At 40.1% G+C, this 24,628-nt stretch overlaps 1 protein-coding gene across 2 annotated transcripts in view; it reads left to right on the plus strand.

Annotated features, from left to right (window-relative positions):
* The first annotated feature begins 603 nt into the window (after window positions 1-603).
* Window positions 604-24,628, plus strand: part of LOC134340056 (peptidyl-prolyl cis-trans isomerase FKBP1B) — a 40,282-nt gene continuing 16,257 nt past the window's right edge. Inside the window, exons 1-2 of one of the 2 annotated variants that reach the window (XM_063036890.1) lie at window positions 604-771; window positions 1,387-1,434. In XM_063036890.1, the coding sequence (XP_062892960.1) occupies window positions 735-771; window positions 1,387-1,434 (85 nt within the window). In that variant the 5' untranslated portion in view covers window positions 604-734. The remainder of the gene's footprint in view (window positions 772-1,386; window positions 1,435-24,628) is intronic. The other variant, XM_063036888.1, reaches the window with a different exon arrangement.

A 24,628-nucleotide genomic window follows, 5' to 3' on the forward strand; every position in this document is an offset into this window, starting at 1 on the left:
CACCTACAAAACAATGAGGAAGTTATCCTCAATCCCGAGAGAATGTCTGACAAGAGATATTGATGTCACCTGAACTAGTCCTGTACTTTTCTAAAAACAGAAATAAAAAGTAGTACGACAAAGAAGAGCCCCTAAGTATTTTGTGTACTGTATAGCACACATTGTTAGTGATGTGATTGGAATGCTTTGCCTGTGGCAGGGATCCAAGTTTATCTCCGTAATAACCAGAGGGAGCGGTACTGTGTGCGAACTAAATTATTACATTTCTCTTTCTCTATCTGGCTCCACATTCTACTTTATTACGGAGAATATTCCGTAGCCTTGCAAAACTCTCAGCAATATTCCATAAGTTTAAAATAAATCCATTCTCCATTCGATAACCGTGCCAGACTGCAACTTCAACCTAACCCCGCGTCGGCGGTGGAAACCACAGAAACCTGCTCAGCCGGACGATGGGGGAGGGGTGAAAAGAGCCGGTCTCCGTTGCCTCGCTGCTGATTGGCGCACAGAACCCACCAACCTTCCAATCCCGCGTGGGAACTGGGTGGGTTCCGAATGATTGACGTACAGAGACGACGTCACGCGCTCATTGACAGGCTGGGCTCGGCTGGTACGTATTTCCAGCCACGCTGGGTGTAAGGGAGAAGAGGCTGCTGTCGTTTTCAGTGGAGATTTTGGCAATTTCCTTGTGGAAAGATACATATATCTATTTTTTAAATTATCATCGTTTAAGAATGGGCGTTGAAATCGAGACAATATCGCCAGGAGACGGTAATTCTTCTTTACAAAGGATATTTATTGTGTTAGTTGGGTTATGTGTTGTGTTAGCATTGTAGCAGTCTTAGCAGTCTAGACAAATTTGGTAGCAATGCAGTGTGTGGATTTTTAAATGGCATTTGCTGACAGCTGCTTAAAGGCCAGTACTGTACTGTAAGGGACAGATAACGGAGGGACTGCGGGATTTCACTCTACTTCGATTTTCACTTGAACAATTTGTTCAGTTAGTATCGAGGAAAGAGGAAACGATCCGGCATGTTTTTTGTACTGATTTAACAGAGCGTGTGCTCAAAGACGTATGTAAAGTTTAGTTACTGCAGCAGTCAAATCCTTGAAAGATCAAAGCCAACCATTCTGAAATAGGCGTAGAATCTAAAACCTTATGCTTACTATGAAACGAGGATACGTTTTGGCAACTAATCCTGAAAGTTGGTTGCGTTTAAGCACTATGTTCTATAGGTAATATCATTAAAATATTGGAATATCCTACATTTGTAATTTACATTTCAATATATTGTTGTGGAATCTATTTCAAGTCATTGGTAAACTTCATACATAATAAGTACAGGTACTAACTATAAAAATGTACTAATTATAATTTTTTTTTAGGCAGGACGTTTCCAAAAAAAGGACAGACATGCGTTGTTCACTATATAGGTAATGTATTCTATGAATGATACACTTCAATTTGATACTAAAAAGAATGTCATCAGTGGGCAGTAATGGGCATTGCAGCTTTCTGAAGGTGGCATCTATGGTGGTGTTTATGGAACCCCAACCTAGTTTAATGAAGAATGCCAGGATCTGCTCCCAAATTTGCAGCCTCTCTCACACTGAAGTCTTTATTTTATTTTGACCATGACACCATGGCAAAATGCTGAGACATAGCCAAGTCTTTTTCTCCGGGGAGGAAGAGTAGATGATAGGAAGAACTGCTTTCAGCTGCCCCTGTGTAGCTTTTGAGTACTGATTGCAGAATACTGGCAAAGTCCCAGAAGCAGTTCACTCTGCTGACCGGAGATAGTGCATGTCTTGGGCTGATGCAAAACAAAAGGAGAAAAATTCAAGAAGGAAGGGTTTCTTATTTGTAGATACATAATCTGTGAGCCCCAACTGCTACTAAACTGATAAATGTAGAAAAACAGTAATTAATAAATGTCTCCAGATGAATGAATCAAGTAGCTATTTCCTATTAATCCATTATACAGTAAACCATTTTGACACAATGCTAGTGGTTTTGCAAGTAACACTTTGTTTACAGTGTTACTAAACATACATACAGTACACTGTTTAATGCACCTGCAGGGTACATTGGAATCTTGTACATTGTCTCTTGGAATAAAACATTGGGTTTGATATTTGACAAATGAGATCTTTTCAGCACTTTTGAAGCATCCCACCTTTTCAGAAGTAAATTTTTAATGTTCTTGGTAGCACTTTGTCATTTAGTTTTGAACAATTGTCTTATTTGGCAAGGTACTGTTTTCCGAGAATTGCTGGCTTACCTAGTCCAATTTATTTTGCTAGTGAACTTTCCTCAAAAGTCTGTTTTCCATTTCAGAACTGCTGGCTTATAGTTAGCATTAGTTTATCGGGCTAATGTAACAGGGCATAAAGTTGGTCATCCAATATTGGCAACATTAGTAGTGTGTTGAGAGCATTGCATTTGTAAAGTCTTCAGTTTTGAGTAAATGGGCACAAAATCTTGGGTTGTTTAATGTGGATTATGGTCCCAGTGTACCCCCTTTATGTCATTTGTCATTGGCTTTTCCCTTTGCTTGTGGTTGATATGGGTCTTCGGAGATTATTTATCAGTGGTATAGGAAGTTCAGCAATATATGCAAGGCAGTTATTATGGATTTTTGCGTATCTACATAGATAGTTCAAAAGATCCAGTGACCAGTCATACAGGTGCTTCTGTTTATTTTCCAAAGTTTCAGCTAACTATTAAGAAAAGATCATCAGACAAAGTATCAGTATACATGTCTGAGATGGTTGTTATCATTTTAGCCTTGGAATAAATTGAAGAAGTACACCCTGATTATGTACTTATGTGCTCTGATTCATTCTCAGTCTTAACATCTATTAAAATAGGTAATTAAAATTGTAAGCCAGGCATTCTTCTTGAGGTTGGACAACATCTGTTGAGGCTGCAGGATCTAGGCCTGTGTATACAGTTCGTATGAGTTCCTGCCCATGTTGAGGTTGAAGGAAACAAGGTGGCAGACATTCTTTCCAAGCAATCAAAGTGAAGTGAAGTACACTCCCTATAATTTTATGGGAATGCGGTATATTCTTTGAATATAGTTCCTGTGAGCTGCAAAAGAAACATCTAGTTGCTGAATTGAGATTTTTGGGACAGACATAGCTTAACAATGCAAGTTCATTAGGATATCACTGTCAATGTACCGTATAAAAGTGCATAATTGACTTTCTGCAAAGCATTAGACTTTTTGATATTATTTGAGTTTTCATTGGGGTGGTTAATTTAGTGGTATACTTGCTGTCTCTTTGCTCACACTCCAACTCAATAGGAGGTGGTAATGCATTATGTTGGTTTGCCAACCACTATTTAACATTACAAGAAGAAGCAGAACAGCTGGCAGGCTAGAGATGGTGCACGGTTAATGCAAGAAACAAGAGCTCTTCTTAAACAGATACAGAAGAAATTATTGATGTCACAGATATACTAACTAAATAATTCAAATTATTAGCTTTTGTGTGTCTTTCAATTAATGCAGAAATTATTTTAGGAAAAAAGTTCAAACACCTGAAATTAAGGCTGTAAGAATCTCCAAAGAGATTACTCCAAGATAGCATACCCGGTTAGTTTTGGTCATAATTTGAACTAAGTCAGTCATCAAAGTTGTTGGTAACCTCTTGCAGGACTTAAGTATTTTAGAGCAGAATAAAACCCATAAATGCTGGCAAACCAAAACAAAAATATGAAAAAGAAACACTCAGCAGAGCCACTATAGACAGAGATAAAATCAATTTTCAAGACCAAGTATTTGCCATCAAATCTGGAAAACTGATAGTGCAAATGCATGTTAAATTTGTGGGAAGGGAGAGAAGGTAGATTAGAAGATGTATCCTGATGTGAGGTCTCAGCCTGAAATGTTGACTGTTTACTCTTTTCCATAGATGCTGCCTGGCCTGCTGAGTTCCTCCAGCAATTTGTGTGTGTTGCTTGGATTTCCAGCATCTGACAATATTCTCGTGTTTGTGGATTATCTGTGGTTGGGTGGAGATCAAAGTTTTTAAATACTGGCAGTTAGAGATAGAGAAACCTGAAAGAAAGAAAAAATTTAAATTATGGAGAAAATACAAAGCAATTTGGGTTCCATGGGCTGCATTTTGCTCAGATGGTGCTGTTCTTTGCACTGCCCCGATGATGTGCAGTATACGAGGCTGAAGACAAAGGTCAGAGTGGGACAGGGTCAGAGAATTAAAGTGACAGAAGGTGGGAAATTTTGTAAAGAAAAACAGAATGGATGAATGATTTGCAAAGCACCTGTCTGCAAGGGTACCACTATATAGAGGAGACCATGTATTGAACATCAGGATTAGAGGAAGTGCAGGTGAATTGCATTTACACTTGGAAGGACAGTTTGGATCCCTGGATAGTGGGGAGGGGGGAGCGGGGCATATGGCCACTCCTACAGTTGCATGGAAAAGTGCCAGAAAAAGGGAGTGGTTGAATATAGAATCGGAAACTCGGGATTCAAGGAGGGAAAAGCTGCAGATTCAATGTATGCTTTTTGGATGATTTAATTGCAGAGGTAGATCTGTGCACTTCTGGAGTGTCTCAGTTCTGACTGTTAATAACCTGATCTTAAAATCCCAGAAACATCGTTAATTTGATTATGGGTGTGTTGACTCGGTGACTCAGTAATCCTCAAATTCCTGCTCTGCTTGAAACAGTGTCATGGGATCCTGTATGTCCACCCAAATTAAACTTGTATTCAAAAAGGAGATCTTTTATTGAATTATTATCTCCAAATCTCCTCTTATCTTTGTAGCCACATTTAAATAAGGCAAAAACATTCCAGACTCTAAATTCATGTGAGATTGGTAGATTCGGTCCTAAGCACTATCTATCAGGGTGGTATCTATATTTGATAAGAATTAATGTGGCTTTTTGGTGTGTGGGGTTGGTGTAGGTGAGATTTGAAAAAGAGATAAAATTTGTGACAAAACATCAAAACCTACTTGATCTATTTTCCACTGCCTCTTAGGTTTTGTAACTCAAAATACAGTAATTCATCTGTTTGTTTGACACGTGTGCCACATTTCCTTCCATCCTTGTCAAGTTTCAGTATACGTCAATTCTCTATTGTATGTTCAGCTTTTCCAGCTGTCAAAACATCATTTCCGTGTTTATTTTGCCGTTCACAGAATACGTGAGGTGTTAATGACCTGTACATATCAGAGTATTTCCATCATTTAGTCTTTGGGTCTGTTGAAGTGGTGAATATGGAGTGGAAACTTTCAGTTCCTACATTGTTCTAATCAATTCAAAGCAGTCTATGCGTCATTAGTAGTAATTGATTATACTTTAAGAAGATAGGATGCCTTTGTTACAATTTTGTGTCACAAGTGCTCCAACCTCGTATTCATAATTCTTCACACTTTCGCATTCATGTTGCACACACTGTAAAGCACTGTTAATATAGAGCTGTGAAGAAAACAGCTGAAGCATTAACTTCTTTCTTGTAAGATCTTAGATTTCTGCTGTGAAAAATTATGATAGTCAGCTGTATAAATAATTCCTCACTTTGACCCATTTTTAAAATACCAAAAGCTGGTGGTAGACCAGAGGGCTTGGAATTTTTCAGGAATCAGAAGAGACTAAAAAGCTTATAGTTTGGGAGAAAACTGATTATGGAAAATAACTGGCAGGTAATATCAAAACAAACAGCAAAAGCTTCTTTGGACATAAAAATGAAGAGGGTAGAAAGGGAAGTGTGGGATCCTTGGAGGGTTAGTCTGAGGAGTAAGTAATAGGAAATAAGGAAATGGCATGTAATTTGAGCCAATATTTTCCTTCAGTCTTCACAGCGGAAGACACTGGAAATGATCCAAGTTGGCAGATGGGCTAATTTCAAATAGCAAGGGAGAAATTGTAACAATTCCTATCTTGAAGGATAAGGTGTTGAGAAAAGCTAGTGGGTCTGAAGACAAACTAGTCACCAGGACCCCATAACCTGTATCCAGGGCTTTTAAAATAAATGGTTCAGAGATGGTGGGACCATTGGCTGATAGTTTTCAAAATGTACTTGGTTCCAGAAGGATACCAGCAGATTGGAAAGCCACAACTGTGTCACCATTGTTAAGAAAGGAAAGACAATGAAAAGAAGGAAACGAGCTATTGAAGGCAAATTACTGGAGACATAATCAAGGAAGAAGTAGTTAGTCATTTAGAGAAGCTTAATGCAGTCAAACCAAGTCACCGTTTTATAAAAGGAAAACTGTGTTTTCATGGATGTATTGGGCAGTGTCAGTAGTGAGGAAGCTGTAGATGCACTTTATTTGGATTCATAGAAGTCATTTTATAAGGTGCCACATAAAAATCCACTGCATAAAATAAAAGCTCATGGAAGTAGTGTGTTGACGTGGATGGAAGACTACTTATCACATAGAAGAAAGAGTACTGCATCTGCTACTTCTCAGTCCAACTCTGCATCTTGTCAATGTCCACTGTAACCTTCAAAAATTCTCCACACTGTTCACTTTACCAACCTTCGTGCCATCTGCAAACTTACTAACACGCCCTTCCACTTTCTCATCCAAGTCATTTATGGAAATCACAAAGAGCAGGGAGTCCCAGAACAGATTTCTGCAGAACACCACTGGTCACCGACTTCCAGGCAGAATATACTCCATCTACTACCACCCTCTACTTTCTATGGGGAAATCAATTCTGTATCCACATAACCAAATTTCCCTGGGTCCCATGCCTCCTGACTTTCTGGATGAGCCGAACATGGGGAAGCTTGTCAAATGCCTTACTAAAATCTATATACCCCATATCCACAGGTCTCTCTTCGTTAATATGCTTTGTCACATTCTCAAAGAATTAATTCAGGTTTGTGATGCATTACCTGCCTGTTACGAAGCCATGCTGATTATCCCTAATCAGATAATGTTTCTTCAAATGCTCATAATTCCTTTCTCTAAGCATCTTTTCCAATAATTTGCTCACCACTAGAGTAAGACTCACAGGTTTATAATTCTCAGGGTTATCCTTACTCCCTTTCTCGAACTAAGGAATAGCATTTGCCACCCTCTATTCATCTGGTAATACTCTTGTGGTCAGTAAGGACACAAAGATCATCGCCAAAGGTTCAGCAATTTTCTCCCTTGCTTCCTGTAGTTACCTGAGGTCCAACCCTGGAGATACCTATCCTCATGTTTTTCAGAGAACAACAGTGACGTCTTACAGACAGTTCATGAAACTACTTTTACTGCTACTTTTTAAAATATGATTCTAATACAAAGCTGCATGCGATTGGAGCCCATGCTTTACATTTTGATGGTGTGTTTTTTGGGCTGATTGAGCGATCTGGCACGTTGCTGTCTCTGAGGGAGTTTGGAGAGGTTGGGAGTAAAGTGTGTGGCCTGGAAGCAGGTCATGAGTACATGATTGGCTCCATTCCTTCTCTCCGATTGAGGTGTTGAGCAAGGTTTAAGTTGACAAGGCTGAGAGTGGAGGGTGTGCCAGTTGTTATTCAGTGCCATCTGCTTGCATTTGACTGGTCTTCTCCCTCTCGCTAGCTGCTGTTGGAGGAAAGTGCAGGAGTCTTGGGTTCCAAGTTGTAAGGATTGATCAGCAAGGGTCGTGGCCAATGACTCATCTTGGGGGACTTTGAGGTTCATGTGGCATGTGTTTCTAGATTCTGGTTACTCTTTTTGCTGTCTGTGAGTAGTTTGATTGGGGCACTTTGGTGAAGACTGTCTCTGTGACCTACTGGTGTGGCACTGAACTAAACTAAACTGAATGCTGCTGGTCTCCTAGTTTGGTGTTTAATAATCTATGTTGTTCTCTTGCTTTTCGCTGTTTGTGCAATCTATTTTTTTTTTGCACATTGGTTCTTTGAACAGGTTCCACGGTGTTTCTTTGTTTCGTGGTTGTCTGTGAAAAGACAAATCTCAGAGTTGTATTCTGTATACAGTACAGTGAAAATAAATGTACTTTGATTCTTTGAGGAACATGACATTGTGTGGAGCTTGGAATTCAGAACATGGTAATGTAAGGAAATGAAACTAAGATTTCTGCTATGGATTGACCATTTGGAATCAGAGGGAAAAATTAGGAGGGATAGTGAAACACAGTAAACTGAGAACTGAAAGGAAAGGTAGATGACAAGAAAATTAGGAGAGGGAACGATTGAGGCTCTAATAGAATTCAAAAGTTGTTGAAATTTAGTGTGGGTAGAAAATAAATTTCTTCTTAAATATTCCTTGATAGAATGCTGGTCAATTTGAAATAGTCCCTTTTGTGTAACATACTATCATTTATCCAAATGAACGAAATGACTGAAATAGTTTTCAAAAGAATACAAGAACGTAAGGCATAGGAACAGAATTAGTCCATTTGACTCATCGAGTCTGTTCCGCCATTCAATCATGGCTGATCGTTTTTTGCCCCCTCCTCAGCCCCACTCCCCGGTCTTCTCCCCATAACTTTTCGTGCCGTGGCTAATCAAGAACTTTTCAATCTCCGCCTTAAATACACCCAATAACCTGGCCTCCACAGCTGCCTGTAGTAACAAATTCCACAAATTCACCTCCCTCTGGCTAAAGAAATTCCTCTGCACCTCTGTTTTAAATAGATGCACCTCTATCCTGAAGCTGTTCCCTCTTGTCATAGACTCCCCCACCATGGGACACATCCTTTCCATATCTACTCTGTCTCGGCCTTTCAACTTCCGAAAGGTTTCAATGATATCCTCTCTCATCCTTCTAAGTTCTAGCGAGTACAGGCCCACAGCCATCAAACGTTCCTCATATGATAACCCTTTCATTCCCAGAATCATCCCTGTGAACCTCCTCTAGACCATCTCCAATGCTAGAACATCTTTTCTAAGGTAAAAGGCCCAAAACTGTTCACTATACTCAAGGGGAGGCCTCACCAGTGCCTTCGAAAGCCTCAGCATCACATCCCTGCTCTTATATTCTCGACCGCTTGAACTGAATGCCTGCATTGCATTTACTTTCCTTTTCACTGACTCAACCTGCAAGTTAACCTTTAGGATATTCTGCACAAGGACTCCAAAATCCCTTTGCATCTCAGATTTTTCGATTTTCACCCCATTTAGAAAACACTCTGCATATTTATTTCTTCCTTCAGATGCATGACTCTGCATTTTCCAACACTATTTTATTTGCCGCTCTCTTGCCCATTCTCCTAATCTGTCTTCATCCTTCTGCAGCCTACCTGTTTCCTCAACACTACCTTTGCTTCCACTAATGTTCGTATCGTCTGCAAACTTGGCAAAAAAGCTACCATTCCATCATCCAAATCATTGATACACAGCATAAAAAGATGTAGTCCCAACAATGACCACTGTGGAACACCACTAGTCACTGGCAGCCAACCAGAAAAGGATACTTTTATTCCCACTTGCTACCTCCTCCCAGTCAGCCAATCTAGCAGTCCTACATCCTCTCTCATCACTCTTTTATTTTTTATATACTTGAAAAAGCTTTCTCTATCCACCTGGATATTGTTTGCAAGCCTGCTTTCATATTTGATCTTTTCCCTTCTAATGATTATTTTAGTTGCTTTCTGTAGGCTTTTAAAAGCTTCCCAATCCTCTGTCTTCCCGCTAATTTTGCCTCTCTTTTGCTTTTACATTAGCTTTAACTTCTCTTGTCAGCCATGGTTGTACTATTTTGCCATATGAGTATTTTTTTGTTTTTGGAATACATCTGTCCTGCACCTTCCTCATTTTTCCCAGTAACTGAAGCCATTGTTGCTCTGCTGTCATCCTGCCAGCATCTGCTTCCAATTTACTTTGGCCAACTCCTCTCTCATATCACTGTAATTTCCTTCACTCCACTGAAATACTCCTACGTCAGTCTTTACTTTCTCCCTATCAAATTTCAAGTTGAACTCAATCATATTGTGATCACTGTCACCTAAGGGTTCCTTTACCTTAAGCTCCCTAATTGCCTCTGGTTTATTACATAGCACCCAATCCAGTATACTGATCTCCTAGAAAACTCAATGACAGATTGCTTTAAAAATCTAGCTCGTAGGCATTCAACAAATTCACTCTCTTAAGATCCCTTACCAACTTGATTTTCCCAATCTACCTGCATATTAAAATCTCCTATGACTTCCTGCGAAGCATCAAGAAAGCTCACCTCTGTCCCAGGATACTGACGGACTTTTACTGCTGTACCATTGAGAGCATACTCACCAACTGCATCTCAGTGTGGTATGGCAATTGTCCCGTATCGGACCGCAAAGCACTCCAGTGGGTGGTGAAAACTGCCTAGCAGATTATCGGCACTCAATTGCCCACCATTGAGAACATCTACCATAAACGCTGCCTGGGCAGGGCGAAAAGCATTATCAAGGATGCATCTCACTCTAACCATGGACTTTTTACTCTCCTGCCATCCGGTAGGCGCAACAGGAGCCTCTGCTCCTGCACCAGCAGGCACAGGAAGAGCTTCTTCCCTGAGGCTGTGACCCTGCTGAACCTCACATCACAGCGCTAAGCAGTATTGCACCCATATTGGACTGTCCCAGTACTTTTATATTTGTATGCTGTAGCACTTTTTATTTGCAGTTATTTTGTAAATAATACCATTATTTTGCACTTCTGGTCAGATGCTAATTGCATTTCATTGGCTTTGTATCTGTACTCGGCACAATGACAATAAAGTTTAATCTAACCTAATAACGATGCCCTTTTGACACGCTTTTTCTATTTTCCATTGTAATCTGTAGTCCACATCCCGGTTACTGTTTAGAGGCCTGTATATAGCTTCCATCAGGGACTTTTTACTCTTGCACTTTCTTAACTCAAGCTACGTGGATTACCTTCTAATCCTATGTCACATCTTTCTAATGATTTCATACCATTCTTTACCAGCAGAGCCACGTAACCCCTTTGCCTACCTTCCTACTCTTCCGATACAATGTGTAACATTGGACATTCAGGTCCCTTGCAGCATGAGGATAATATGTTTATCAGCTGGCCACCAAAAAACTAAATTCAACAGTGGCATCTTTTGGATTAAAAAGATGATCAGATTCAGTAAATTTTGAATGTCATCCTTGCCAGTTAAAAGATAGCATGAAGGAAAATGTTATATAAATACCAAGGTTATTAGTAGGTGGAAGGAAATTATTTTCTTTGGACCACCTGAGTTTCTATTATATTTTTACAGCTCACTGACTATTGCTCTGGAAAATTTCTGAAGAAAATGAATTCAGCTTATGTATTGTACAGTAGTTCCTTTAGCCCATTCAACAATTCTCTAATGATATGTTAATTATGTGAAGTAATATTCAATGCAGTGTCATTTTGGTTTTTCAATTTGTAATGCAAGAATTATTCTTGCATGGCTTTGTAAGAATTAAAATAACAACAGATTTTAATGAATTGTCAAAAATGTTTTGTCTTTTTGCTTCAAGTAGGGACTGCACATTTTATTTTAAGAATTTTATTTGAAGAATCTGAGATTAGTTGAAGACAGGGCACTTCAGGTGAGATTTGGATTTGGTTTATTGCTGTCACATACCAAGATACAGTAAAAAGCTGATCTTGCATACAGATGTGCACTGTAGGGCTACTGTCCAATTATTTACTTTCTGATCTGTTGTATATGACATTATTTTAATCATCCATCCCTACTCTACCAGGTGCACTATGTTGCCTACAAAACTTGCAGTTTGCAAATTCAACCAGATAAAGTTGTCTTATTCTTTATTAAGCAAAGCAAAAAATAAATACCCAACATGTATTTCAACCATATTTTTTTCTCACTGAGTGCTTTCATACATTTCCTTACTATATGATGGAGTTGGTCAATCCACATCAGAGATACATTTAAAAAAAAAGCTAACTTTTAATCAGGACGGTGCAATCGAGATTTTAAGGGCAGAGTTTCGTGGCACTTTCTCTGAGTTATGGAGCAACCAGTCAGTAAAAGGGATTTATCAGAAGGAGGCGATAAAGATAACTCGAGTGCAAGTGCAGTGGCCATTCTTCTGCAGTGTGCCAGTGTTTAGAGTGGCTTTGGCTCATCATCAGGCGAGATCAAGCATGGGTGAGGTAAATTGCCTTGTAAGTTACTCCCCCTCTGTCCTTATTTGTTTATTTCTCATCTGTTAGGGTATAGTAGTTTAGTGAGGATGGCTCCATGAACAGTGTTTTGTACTCTGTATGAGATGTGGGAAGTCTGGGAGAACTCCAGTCTCCAAGGTAAACACATCTGCACCAGGTGCACCGAGCTGCAGCTCCTGAGGGAACATATTAAGGAACTGGACTGGTAGCTCGATGACCTTTGACTTGTACGGAAGAATGAGGAGCTGATTGACAGGAACTACAGGGAGGTAGTCACCCCTAGGTTGCAGGAGATAGGTAACTGGGTGACTGTCAGGAGAAGGAGGGGAAATGCACAGCCAGTGCAGGGTACTCCTGTGGCCGTTCCCCTCAGGGGACAAATTTATACAAATTTATACAAATTTAGATACTATTGAGGGGCACAACCTACTGGGGGGAGCTACAATGACTGGGTCTCTGGCACTGAGTCTGGTGCTGTGCCTCATAAGAGCAGAGGTGAAGAGGACTGCAGTGTTGATAAGAGATTCCTTAGTTAGAGGGACAGTAATGAGGTTCTGTGGGCACAATGGAGAGACATGGATGGCATGTTGTCCCCCTGGTGCCAGGATCAGGGATATCTCTGATCAGGCCCATGGCATTCTTAAGGCCGAGGTTGAGCAGGTACATATTAGCACCAATGACATAGACAAGGTGAGGAGGTCCTGAAGAGAGATTTCAGGGAACTAGGAAAGCTGAGAAACAGGACCTTCAGGGTAGTAATCTCTGGATTGCTGCCTGTGCCACGGGCCAGTGAGGGTAAGAATTGGATGACTTGGATGCGAACGCATGGCTGAGGAACTGGGGTAGGGGTTCAGATTTGTGGATCTTTGGGATCTCTTTTGGGGAAGGTATTGCCTCTACAAAAGGGACAGGTTCTACCTGAACCAGAGGGGGTCCAATATCATTGTGAGCAGGTTGGCTAATTGTTTGGGTGAGTTTAAACTAATTTGGCAGGTGGATGGGAGCTGGAGTGATATTGCTAAAGATGAGGTAGTTCATTTACAAGTAGAAACAATATGTAGTGAGATTCCTAGTGAGGTGAGGCTGATGATAGGGCAAAATTACAGTCAACAAGATAAGTTGAAATGTAAAAGGTGGACAAAATCAACAAAATCAAAATGTAAAAGGGTGACTACAGGACTGAAGGTGTTATATTTGAATGTGCATAGTATACGGAATAAGGTAAATGAACTTGTAACACATTTACAGATTTGGCATGAATGAGGTAGGCAGCACTGTTTCATGGCTGAAAAATTATAGCTGGGAGCTTAATGTCTAAGGATACACATATTGAAAGGACAGGCAGGAAGACAGAAGGTGTGTTGTTGCTCAGGTGAAAAGATTAAATCAAATCATTAGAAAGAGATGACATGGGGTTGAAAGGTGTTGAATCATTGTGGACAGAGCTAAGGAACTGCATGGGTAAAAAGATCCTGCTGAAATTTATATACAGATTCCTAAACAGTAGTAAGGATGAGTTCTATAAATTATAACGGGAGGTAGAAAATGTATGCCAAAAGGGTAAAGTTACAATAGTCATAGATTTTAATGTGCAGGTAGATTGGGAAAATGATGTTGATGCTGGATTTCAAGAGGGGGAATTTTTAGAGTGCCTACAAGTTGGCTTTTTAGAGCAGCTCATGGTTGAGCCTGCTAGGGGATCAGCTGTTCTGGATTGGGTGTTGTGCAATGAACCACAATTGATTAGAGAGCTTGAGGTAAAAGAATCCTTAGGAGAAAATGATCATAATATGATCAAATTTACCCTGAAATTTGAGGAGAAGCCAAAGTCAGATGTATTAGTATTACACTGGAACAAAGGGAATAACAGAGGCAAGAGAGAGGAGTTGGCCAGAATTAATTAGAAAAGATCACTGGCAGGGAATGCTGCAGAGCAGCAATGGCTGGAATTTCTGGAAGCAATTCGGAAGGCACAGGATATATACATCCTGAAGAGGCAGAGGTATTCTAAAGGCAAGATGACACAACCATGGCTTACATAGACATAGTCATACTTTATTGATCCCGAGGGAAATTGGGTAACAATACAATAGACAATAGGTGCAGGAGTAGGCCATTTGGCCCTTACAGCCAGCACTGCCATTCACTGTGATCATGGCTGATCATCCACCATCAGTACCCCGTTCCTGCCTTCTCCCCATATCCCTTGACTCTGCTTTTTTTAAGAGCTCTATCTAACTCTTTCTTGAAAGCAGCCAGAGAATTGGCATCCACTGCCCTCTGAGGCAGAGCACTCCACAGATCCACAACTCTCTGTGTGAAAAAGTTTTTCCTCAACTTCGTTCTAAATGGCCTACCCCTTAAACTGTGGCCTCTGGTTCTGGACTCCCCCGACATTGGGAACATGTTTCCTGCCTCTAGCGTGTCCAATCCCTTAATAATCTTATATGTTTCAATCAGATCCCCTCATCCTTCTAAATTCCAGTGTATACAAGCCCAGTCGCTCCAATCTTTCAACATTTGACAGTCCCGCCATCCCGGGAATTAACCTCGTAAACCTACGCTGCACTCACACAATAGGAAGAATGTCCTTCCTCAAATTTGGAGACCAAAACTGCACGCAGTACTCCAGTTGTGGTCTCACCAGGGCTCTGTACACCTGCAGAAGGACCTCTTTGCTCCTATACTCAACTCGCCTTGTTATGAAGGCCAACATGCCATTAGCTTTCTTCACTGCCTGCTGTACCTGCATGCTTACTTTCAGTGACTGATGAACAAGGACACCTAGATCTCATTGTACTTCCCCTTTTCCTATAACTTGACACCATTCAGAGAGTAATCTGCCTTCCTGTTTTTGCCACCAAAGTGGATAACCTCACATTTATCCACATTTAAACTGCATCTGCCATGTATCTGCCCACTCACCCAACCTAAGTCACCCTGCATTCTCATAACATCCTCCTTACATTTCACACTACCACCCAGCTTTGTGTCATCTGCAAATTTGCTAATGTTACTTTTAATCCCTTCATCTAAATCATTAATGTATATTGTAAATAGCTGCGGTCCCAGCACCGAGCCTTGCGGTACCCCACTAGTCACTGCCTGCCATTCTGAAAGAGACCCATTAATCCCTATTCTTTGTTTCCTGTCTGTCAACCAATTTTCTACCCATGTCAGTACCCTACCCCCAATACCATGTGCTCTAATTTTGCCCATTAATCTCCTATGTGGAACCTTATCGAAGGCTTTCTGAAAGTCCAGGTACACTACATCCACTGACTCTCCCTTGTCCATTTTCATAGTTACATCCTCAAAAAAATTCCAGATGATTAGTCAAGCATGATTTCCCCTTCGTAAATCCATGCTGACGCGTACCGATCCTGTTACTGCTATCTAAATGTGCCGCTATTTCATTTTTTATAATTGACTCCAGCATCTTCCCCACCACTGATGTCAGGCTAACTGGTCTATAATTCCCTGCTTTCTCTCTCCCTCCTTTCTTAAAAAGTGGGATAACATTAGCTACCCTCCAATCCGCCAGAACTGATCCTGAATCTATAGAACATTGGAAAATGATTACCAATGCATCCACGATTTCTAGAGCCATCTCCTTAAGTACCCTGGGATGCAGACCATCAGGCCCTGGGGATTTTTCAGCCTTCAGCCCCATCAGTCTACCCAACACCATTTTCTGCCTAATGTGAATTTCCTTAAGTTCCTCCGTTACCCTAGGTCCTCTGGTCACTATTACATCTGGGAGATTGTTTGTGTCTTCCCTAGTGAAGACAACTCCAAAGTACCCGTTCAACTCGTCTGCCATTTCCTTGTTCCCCATAATAATTTCACCCGTTTCTGTCTTCAAGGGCCCAACTTTGGTCTTACAAGAGAAGTCAAAGCCAACACGAAAGCCAAAGAGAGGGCAAAAATTAGTGGGAAGTTAGGGGATTGGGATGCTTTTAAATACCAACGGAAGGCAACTAAAAAAAGACATTAAGAAGGTAAAGATGGAATACAGAATTAATTTAGCCAATAATATTAAAGATGCCAAATGTTTCTTCAGCTACATAAGGTGCAAAAGAGAGACGTGACTGGGTATCGGACCACAGGAAAATGACGCTGGAGAGGTAGTAATGGGGGACAAGGAAACAGCCGACAAACTGAATAAGTATTTTGCATCAGTCTTCACTGTGGAAGACACTAGCAATATGATGGAACTTCGAAGTGTCATGGCTCATAAAGTGTGTGAAGTTTCCATTACTAAGAAGAAGGTTCTTGGGAAACTGAAAAGTCTGAAGGTAGATAAAGTCACCTTTGTTAGATGGTGTACACTTCAGGGTTCTGAAAGAGATAGCTGAAGAGACTGTGGAGGCATTGGTAAAGATCTTTATAGAATCACTAGAATGGTTCTGGAAGACTGGAAAATTGCAAATGTCACTCCACTTTTCAAGAAGGGAGAGAATCAAAAGAAAGGAAACTATAGGCCAGTTAGTCTGACCTCAGTGGTTGGGAAGATGTTGGAGTCAATTGTTAAGCATGTAGTTTCAGAGTACTTGGAGGCACATGATTTTAAAAAAAGGCCTTAGTCGGCATGGTTTCCTCAAGGGAAAATCTTGTCTGAGAAATCTGTTAGAATTCGTTGAAGAAATAACAAGCAGGACACACAAAGGAGATGTTGATGTTGTGTAGTTGGATTTTCAGCCGGTCTTTGACAAAGTGCCACACATAGGGCTGTTCAACACGCTACAAGCCCCATGGTATTACAAGGAAGATTCTAGCATGGATAAAGCAGTGGATGATGGGCAGGAGGCAAAAAGTAGGAATAAAGGAAGCCTTTTCTGGTTGGCTGCTGGTGATTAGTGGTAGGGACTGATTCTTTTTGCATTACATGTCGATGTTTTGGCTGATGGAATTGATAGCTTTGTTGCAAAGTTTGCAGATGAAATTGCCGGGGCCTGAGGAGAGATTTAAAACACCCATAGCGACAGGAGATGTACCAGAGCATTGGAGGATACCCTATGTTGTTCCACTTTTTTTTAGAAAAGGCTCTCAACAGAAACCAGGAAATTATAGGCTGGTGAGTCTGATGTCAGCTGTGGGAAAGTTATTGGAAGGTGTTCTAAGGGACCGGATATACAACTATTTGGATAGACGTGAACTGATTAAGGCTAGTCAGCATGGTTTCATGAGTGGTAGGTCATGTCTAACAATGAAATTACCTTGAAAGTGGATGAAGGCAAGGCAGTGGATGTTGTCATGGACTTTAGTAAGCCATTTTACAAGGTACTGCATGGGAGGCTGGTCAAGAAGGTTCAGTCGCTCGGCATTCAGGATGAGGTAGTAAATTGGATTAGACACTGGCTTTGTGAGAGAAGCCAAAGTGTGGGAGTAGAGGGTTGCCTGTTGAACTGGAGGCCTGTGACTAGTGGTGTGCTGCAGGGAATGGTGCTGGGTCCTTTGTTGTTTGTCATCTATATCAATGATCTGGATAATAATGTGGTTAACTGGATCAGCAAATTTGCGGATAACACCAAGATTGGGGGTATAGTGGACAGTGAGAAAGGCGATCATGGCTTGCAGAGGGATCTGCATCACCTGGAAAAATGGGCTGAAAAATAGCAGATGGAATTTAATACAGACAAGTATGAGGTTTTGCACTTCAGTGGGATCAGCCAGGGTAGGTCTTACACAGGGCTCTGAGGAGTGTTGTAGAACAAAGGGATATGGGAATACAGGTCCATAATTCATTGAAAGTGGTGTCACAGGCAGATAGGTTCGTAAAGAAAGCTCTTGGCACATTGGCCTTCATAAATCAATGTATTGAGTACAGAAGACAGTTGAAATTGTATGAGACGTTGGTGAGGCCTAATCTGGAGTATTGTGACCAAAACTGAACACCTACCTACAGGAAAGATGTAAACAAAATTGAAAGAGTGAAGAGAAAATTTACAAGGCTGTTGCCGGGTCTGGAGGACCTGCATTATAACGAAAGATTGAATAGGTTAGGACTGTATTGTTTAGAACGTTGAAGGCTGAGAGGAGATTTGATAGAGGTATACAAAATTATGAGGGGTAGAGACGGTAAATATAGGTAGGATTTTCCCACTGAGATTGTTTGGGGCTACAATTAGAGGTCATGGGTTAAGGGTGAAAGGTGAGAAGTTTAAGGGGAACATGAGAAGAACCCTCTTCACTCAGAGGGTTGTGAGAGTATGGATTGAGCTGCTAGCACAATTGGTGTATGCGAGCTCGATTTCAATGTTTTGGAGAAGTTTAGGTGGGTACATGGATAATAGGGATATGGAGGGCTGTGATCCAGGTGCAGGTCGACGGGAGTAGGCAGTTTAAATGGCTTTAGCATGGAGTAGATGGGCCAAAGGGCCTGTTTCTGTACTGCTCTATGACTCTATGTCAATATGAAGATAAGTGGAGAGCAGATAATTTTGAGGAAGTAGAGAGGCTACAGAAGGACTTGAGTTAAGAGAATGGTCAAAGAAGTGGCAGATGAACACTGTCAGGAAGTATATGGTCATGCACTTTGGTTGAAGAAATAAAAAGGTTGACTATTTTCTAAATGGAGTAAAAATACAAAAATCTAAGGCGCAAAGAGACTTGGGAGTCCTTATGCAGGATTCCCTAAAGGTTAATTTCCATGTTGAGTCTACGGTGAGGAAGGCAAATGTGATGTTAGCATTCATTTCAAGAGGCCTAGTATATAAAAGCAAGGATGAAATGTTGAGATTTTACAAAGCACTGGTGAGGCCTCACTTGGAGTATTGTGAGCAGTTTTGGGTCCCTTCTCTTAGAAAGGATGTGTTGAAACTAGAAAGGGTTCAAAGGAGGTTCACAAAAATTATTCCAGGATGTAACAGCTGTCATTTGAAGAGTGTCTGATGGCTCTGGGCCTGTATTCACTGGAATTCAGAAGAATGAGGGGTAACCTCATTGATACCTATCGACTGGTGAAAGGCCTTGATAGGGTGGATGTGGAGATGATGGTGGGAGAGTCTAAGACCAGAGGACTTAGAAGGGTAACCTGTTAGAACAGAGATGAAGAGAAATTTCTTTAGCCAGAGAGTGGTGAATCTGTGGAATTCTTTGCCACAAGCACTTGTGGAGTCCAAGTCTTTGTGCATATTTAAGGCAGTGGTTGATAGATTCTTAATTGGTCAGGGCACGAAGGAATGCAGGGGTGAAGGCAGGAGATTGGGGCTGAGAGGGAAAATGGATCAGACATGATAAAATGGAGCAGACTCGATGGGCCAAATGACCTAATTCTGCAACTATATCTTATGGTCTTATGATTCTTTTGGAAAGTTATTTTGCCCTATTTAGTAAATGCACATAATTAATAGGAACCAAAACAAATGAGCTTTGGTGTCATTTATCTTGTATGTTTTTGCTTGGGAATCATTAGTACTTCCATCAAATTCAGGAATTGTCAAACCCAATAGATACTTTAAGAAGTTCAATTATGCAAAGTATTCTCCCAAACTATGAGAAAAATTAAATTAATTTTGAGTTATGTATTTTTTCAAATATAGACATTTTAAAATGTTCCATTCTTAATAGTTTACTCTAGAACTTGAAAGATTGATTGTTGGCCATTAAAATTCATCATTATTTAAAATTCCACTTTCGTTGATGTCTTTTTCAATTTTAGTTGAATTTACTGTGCGTAAATGTAAACTTCCCATCTTTAAAAACTGTAGTGTTCAGCACAATTAGCTAATAGCAAGTCATCACCTGGACAGAATTTTTCGTGTCTACCTCCTATATATAATCGGATTTTTCTGTAGCACTTGCATGTAAATAACTATTAATGCTATTTAAATTGTCATTATTTGACAAAGTTACTTAACTGTACCTTGTGCCACACAATAAATAAATCGTCATTGATTTCTTGCACAATAAGATGTGTAAAGGATATGCAACACACATCAAAGTTGCTGGTGAACGCAGCAGGCCAGGCAGCATCTCTAGGAAGAGGTACAGTCGACGTTTGGTCTCGGCCTGAAACGTCGACTGTACCTCTTCCTAGAGATGTTGCCTGGCCTGCTGCAATCACCAGCAACTTTGATGTGTGTTGCTTGAATTTCCAGCATCTGCAGAATTCCTATTGTTTGCATGTAAAGGATATACTGGTATTTTAACAAGCAATATCCTGTAATCACACTCTGCTGCTTCTTTGTACCCCATTTCAGATTTTTAGCTGGACAGTAGGAATGTTGATTTGTTGAGAAATATTTATTTGTTACTTAAACCAGAAGGAGGCAGTAAATCAATAAAGGCTGATACCTGTGATGCCTTCCTACCTTCATATTTTACAAAATATTGTTGCTGTCACATCTGGCTAAGAGACCACCATTAAATTGGAGAGCAAATTTTTGTTGCTTAATGAGTAATACTGTAGTGGATGACGATTTTGTACATCATAATCTAGAATTTCTGCATCCTGCATGTATTCTCCAGAGGAAGGATCAATTGAGGATCATAATGAAGTGGAGAACAGATGATGACTGCAGATAGTAGGCTTCCTCTTTTTAGATGAACCGCAATGTTACGACCATTGGGAAAGCATCAGCAAACTGGATCTCTTTCTGTCTTGAACAGAGAAAACTGAGAAATGACTGAAGAGGTCTTTTTTGAAAAAAAAGTGAAGGTTGGCAACTGAGTACTCACTGAGAATACTTCCGCTTCTTGTTCTATGCAAAAGAACATACTGTGTTAAGTGAATGAGCAACCAGCTACAGAAGAACAGATTACTGTTATATGAGCAAAGTACAATCTTTTTTCTTTTTTTTTCTTAAATGGTCTGTTCAAAATTCTGATAGCTAAAAGCTTATTAATTGTTTAAAAAGGTAATAACAAGGATCAATTATGTGTGTTTCTGAGATAAATTCTAAAGCCAGATATATGTCAGTTTCAAATTAAAGTTCCCCTTCAGCAACCTTGAAGGAATTACATTTTTGAAAGAATCAGAATTTGTTTTTGTTCTGAATTGATTTTTTTTGAGTCAGAATTCAAGGATGAGTAAGAAGTTAAGGGGATGAAAAGCTATTTTCTGAAGAGCATCATGAAATTGCTGGAATAGATTACCAGCACAATCGATGGAATAAAATTGCAGAAAATGTTTAAGTAAAAAAAAGTACTGGTGGTTTCCTGCTGAGAAAGAGATTAAGAATTTCAGAATTATGGAACCCAAAGTTTGAAGCTATAGCCTAAAATGTTATCTGCTCATATCACTGTTGATATATGCACATACTGAAGGATAAAGTCATAGGATGACATAGTAGAGAAATGATTTGTCTGTGTCAATTCAAACAAGAACTTGTCTATTGGTCTCAGTCCCCCTTCCTTTTCTTCATAGTCCTATAACTGTACTTAACCAATTTATCTTTGGAAGTTATTTTTGAATTTGCTGCTCCATTCTTTAGGGCTGACTGTAACATGTATGAACATTATTTGCTCTTCTGGAACCTTTTTCCTTTTGATATTAGAAGGCCCTGTTGCAGTTTTTTAGTTAAAATATTTTATTTTGTATTATAGTTATGGAGAGGTACAGAATGGAAATGGGCTCTTCAGTGCTTTTACAATAGCGACCATTTTGAAACTTATCAAACTCTAAACCATTTTCCCCATAATCTCATGAACACCCGCTTTTCCCCAATCTCAAAATGGTGGGATTCATATACATACGACAGACAATTTACAATGGAACAAGGACGACATGCAAACAAACTTGCAGACTGCACTGGTGATCAGGATTGAGCCCAGTTCACTAGCTGTGAGGAGGCAGCTCTACTAGCTGTATCAATGTACCAATAAATATGGTATCTACCACTTTCCTAAATAGTTAAGGTTAATTAAGTCTTGCATATTAGATTTTTTAATATAATGAAGGTAATAAGTAGTTTATTTTAAATAAACATTGATGTGCCAATAACCACATGCAGTGCAAAACAAAACTTGCATAATATTTACATCAACTAAAAGATACCAGGAACTCCTCTCAGGATTAAATTTGTGTTCCTACCAATGTCCAGCTGCACAAAAGTGTTATTATTGATACTAATTTTGTAAGCTCTATTTCTTCATTCTTCAATCAGAAACATCTTCCACATAAGGCTAACCATTCCATAGAGCTGCTTTAAATTATTATTATTATTATTATTATCCAACTATTTAATTCTGGCTAAGTTCACAGAAGTAGATTTTCCAGATATCACACAGTGCATATGGATTTGTATTGCAGATGATATAAATGTAAAGCAATTTAATTAGAGCAGTATTGGTTTGTAAGTATATTTTGACAGACAAGGAAAATAGATCACAAGGTTTCAATCATCTGAATTCTTAAGATATTATTCATTAACAGGTTTGAGGTAGAAATGTGCAACTCCAAGTGAATATTATTTACTCGTGAGCTTATAAGAACCAGCTTATAAAGAAATAAACTTATTTTAATAACATTGGCTCTGTGCAGGAAAAGAATATAAAATTAATCAAGTTAAAGTATAAAGGTATACTTTATTCTATTTCATGTTTACCCATCAGGCACACTAGAGAAGAGCTAAACTAGGGAAAATCATAAATGCATTGTCTTTCAAGATATTAGCTAGCTTGATGGATGCCATATGACTCTCCAGTATTCCTCCCTCTAGGCACTGAAAGTCCCTCAGTTCCTTTTGTGTTATCTTTGCTTATATTAAACTTCTCTGATATCCTTGTAGTGAAGACTAAAACTTTCCAAGCAATCAACATTTGAATTTTCAAAATTCAACGTTTCTTTTAATTGGTTGTTTTCTGTTGCTTATTTATTTTCATTTGTTAGTCAGTTAATTACCCTAATGGGCTGAGAACATAGAACATAGAACAGTACAGCACATTACAGGCCCTTGGGCCCACAATGTTGTGCCGACCCTCAAACCCTGCCTCCCATATAACCCCCCACCTTAAATTCCTCCATATAACTGTCTAGTAGTCTCTTAAACTTCACGAGTGTATCTGCCTCCACCACTGACTCAGGCAGTGCATTCCACGCACCAACCACTCTCTGAGTAAAAAACCTTTCTCTAATATCCCCCTTGAACTTCCTACCCCTTACCTTAAAGCCATGTCCTCTTGTACTGAGCAATGGTGCCCTGGGGAAGAGGCGCTGGCTATCCTCCTATTATCTTGTACACCTCTATCATATCTCCTCTCATCCTCTTTCTCTCCAAAGAGTAAAGCCCTAGCTCCCTTAATCTCTGATCATAATGCATACTCTCTAAACCATGCAGCATTCTGGTAAATCTCCTCTGTACCCTTTCCAATGCTTCCACATAGTGAGGCGACCAGAACTGGACACAGTACTCCAATTGTGGCCTAACCAGAGTTTTATACAGCTGCATCATTACATCATGACTCTTAAATTCTATCCCTCGAATTATGAAAGCTAACACCCCATAAGCTTTCTTAACTACCCTATCTACCTGTGAGGCAACTTTCAGGGATCTGTGGACATGTACCCCCAGATCCCTCTGCTCCTCCACACTACCAAGTATCCTGCCATTTACTTTGTACTCTGCCTTGGAGTTTGTCCTTCCAAAGTGTACCACCTCACACTTCTCCGGGTTGAACTCCATCTGCCACTTCTCAGCCCACTTCTGCATCCTATCAATGTCTCTCTGCAATCTTCGACAATCCTCTACACTATCTACAACATCACCAACCTTTGTGTCATCTGCAAACTTGCCAACCCACCCCTCTACCCCCACATCCAGGTCGTTAATAAAAATCATGAAAAGTAGAGGTCCAGAACCGATCCTTGTGGGACACCACTAGTCACAACCCTCCAATCTGAATGTACTCCCTCCACCACGACCCTCTGCCTTCTGCAGGCAAGCCAATTCTGAATCCACCTGGCCAAACTTCCCTGGATCCCATCCCTTCTGACTTTCTGAATAAGCCTACTGTGTGGAACCTTGTCAAATGCCTTACTAAAATCCATGTTGATCACATCCTGTGCACTGCCCTCATCTATATGCCTGGTCACCTCCTCAAAGAACTCTATCAGGCTTGTTAGACACGATCTGCCCTTCACAAAGCCATGCTGACTGTCCCTGATCAGACCATGATTCTCTAAATGCCCATAGATCCTATCTCTAAGAATCTTTTCCTGTTATTTTTGCACCTTTCCAAAATCTCATAGTCATACTTTATTGATCCTGGGGGAAATTGGTTTTCATTACAGTTGCACCATAAATAATAAATAGTGATAGAACCATAAATAGTTAAATAGTAATATGTAAGTTATGCCAGTAAATTATGAAATAAGTCCAGGACCAGCCTATTGGCTCAGGGTGTCTGACCCTCCAAGGGAGGAGTTGTAAAGTTTGATGGCCACAGGCAGGAACGACTTCCTATGACGCTCTGTGCTGCATCTCGGAGGAATGAGTCTCTGGCTGAATGTACTCCTGTGCCCACCCAGTACATTATGTAGTGGATGGGAGACATTGACCAAGTTGGCATGCAACTTAGACAGCATCCTGTTTTCAGACACC

Source organism: Mobula hypostoma, chromosome 2 (assembly GCF_963921235.1).
Source record: "Mobula hypostoma chromosome 2, sMobHyp1.1, whole genome shotgun sequence".
NCBI lineage: Eukaryota > Metazoa > Chordata > Chondrichthyes > Myliobatiformes > Myliobatidae > Mobula > Mobula hypostoma.